The sequence below is a fragment of the Aplysia californica genome, unplaced genomic scaffold (assembly GCF_000002075.1).
Source record: "Aplysia californica isolate F4 #8 unplaced genomic scaffold, AplCal3.0 scaffold00044, whole genome shotgun sequence".
NCBI classification, from domain to species: domain Eukaryota; kingdom Metazoa; phylum Mollusca; class Gastropoda; order Aplysiida; family Aplysiidae; genus Aplysia; species Aplysia californica.
The window spans coordinates 1,629,074-1,631,371 of NW_004797314.1; the positions used below are offsets into that span (position 1 = coordinate 1,629,074).

The window sequence follows — 2,298 nt, forward strand, 5'->3', positions numbered from 1 at the left end:
AGAGAGCGAGAGAGGGAGAGAGAGAAAGAGAGAGAGACAGGGGGAGAGAGGGAAAGAAACAGAGAGAAAGAGAGTGGGAGAGAAAGAGTAACAGAGAGTGGGAGAGAGAGAGAGAGAGAGAGAGAGAGAGAGAGAGAGAGAGAGAGAGAGAGAGAGAGAGAGAGAGAGAGAGAGAGAGAGAGAGAGAGAGAGAGAGAGAGAGAGAGAAAGAAAGAAAGAAAGAGAGAGAGCAAAAATGTGAGAAATGCTGGAGACTTCCAAGCTTGAATAGAGGCCTCCTTTCCCTAATATGCCACTTACCTTGAGCTGGTAGGCTATAGGACTGTAGGCCCCGGTGGCACACATGAAGAAGGTGTCGGGCAAGGTGGTGTTCCGGACCAGTAGCCGGATGTGGTTCTGACACTCAGAGTCCTGAAGGAAAACACAATTAATTATTTTTCTTTATAAAACAACCACGATATCTTACAATGTGTTACAGGTGACCTCCAGTGCATATAAAACAAATGAAGGCTAAGGTCTCCACTATTGCATGCAAAAGATGCGAGCTGAATTGCTGGTGAGGATTTTATCAAGTGTATTAAATCTGTCTGATGGGATATTTGTATCCCAACCTTTCCAGGCTGGTCCTGACAAGCAGGGTCAAAGCAGCCTACTTCTCAAACTCAGATGATCAAAATTGCCTTACTAGGGACATAAAATATTAGTAAAAAACACAAATAATATGTCTGTATCAATATCAGTAAATGCAGCACACTTGTGTTCCAGACTTGAAATACCCACTCCAAGTTGTTTTTTCCCCTCATCTACCAATAACCGTTACCTCTTCTTTCCCATTGATTCTGCACTTGTAGACATTTCTGGCCAAAGGCTGGAAATCTTGAATCAATCGCTGTGAAGAACAAGAAGACAAAACTTGTGTTTAACTGCACGCCAACTGGCACACGAGTACATGTATTTTATGAAGATAACTAGAATGTTTTCATTAGTGATATTAGCGGCATTGTTGACATTGGTCTAAACACACGAGTACATGTATTTTATGAAGATAACTAGAATGTTTTCATTAGTGATATTAGCGGCATTGTTGACATTGGTCTAAACACATGAGTACATGTATTTTATGAAGATAACTAGAATGTTTTCATTAGTGATATTAGCGGCATTGTTGACATTGGTCTAAACACATGAGTACATGTATTTTATGAAGATAACTAGAATGTTTTCATTAGTGATATTAGCGGCATTGTTGACATTGGTCTAAACACACGAGTACATGTATTTTATGAAGATAACTATAATGTTTTCATTAGTGATATTAGCGGCATTGTTGACATTGGTCTAAACACACGAGTACATGTATTTTATGAAGATAACTAGAATGTTTTCATTAGTGATATTAGTGGCATTGTTGACATTGGTCTAACGCCATAACTTAGAGTTACATGCACTATTAATTAAAAGGTAACAAAAAAAAAGAAAAGGAGGAGAGATAAGGACGATAGATGTCTGATCAGAAAGAAGGAGCCAACCAAACCAGAGCACCTGCCAACCACCCACCATCAAAAAGGAACAGTACTGAAGGATGGGCAGACAGATCAAATACATTAGACCATTTACAATTACAGAGTCGATAATCAGAACTGATAGGAGATCCAGGACAATTGTGAAATGGTATAGGTTTAAGGCCCCATCAACACTGTTAGGTTATTTAAGAGGTGGGACCTCCGAGTTTAACGTCCATCTCCGAAAGCACCGAGCCAAATGGGAAATTCGCGTAAAGTGCCTTTCCCAAGGACACAACGTCGGACCGAGCTGAGGCTCGAACCCCCGAACCTGCAATCGCACGATTACGAGTCCGGTAGCCTAACCACCAACGTCACTGGAGATCCAGAGAGACAGGTGAGGTTGGGAAAGGGGTTGGAAAGGGGGTCGGGGTGGGTTGTAGTAGTAGAAACAGGTCAGGCAACTGATTAACAATCTCTGACAGACAACCAGACCTCTTAAAATAGCGTATGTGTTTCCTGACGACAGACAGAGATACCGGTGTCCACATACACGCGGGGGAAGATGGGATACACCGACAGGCCAGGCAGAAAATGGGGACAAGGCAATAAAAATGACGGTTGACCCCCCCCCCCCCCCTTAAAAGTCAATTTTTAAAAAAGAAAAAAAAGGGTATAAAAAAGGAGAAAGAAAGAAAAAAGAGACAGACAGACAGACAGACAGACAGAGAGAGACAGACAGATATATATATATATCTGTGAGAGAGAGAGAGAGAGAGAGAGAGAGAGAGAGAGA

The 2,298-nt window shown here is 41.7% G+C and overlaps 1 protein-coding gene across 1 annotated transcript in view; it reads right to left on the reverse strand.

The window, feature by feature from the left end:
* LOC101862330 (semaphorin-2A) overlaps window positions 1-917 on the reverse strand; it is a 17,477-nt gene extending 16,560 nt beyond the window's left edge. Inside the window, exons 1-2 of the mRNA XM_005092330.3 lie at window positions 821-917; window positions 301-411 (exon numbers count right to left, since the gene is read on the reverse strand). Of these exons, the coding sequence (XP_005092387.1) occupies window positions 301-345 (45 nt within the window). The 5' untranslated portion in view covers window positions 346-411; window positions 821-917. The remainder of the gene's footprint in view (window positions 1-300; window positions 412-820) is intronic.
* Between the last annotated feature and the right edge of the window lie 1,381 nt (window positions 918-2,298).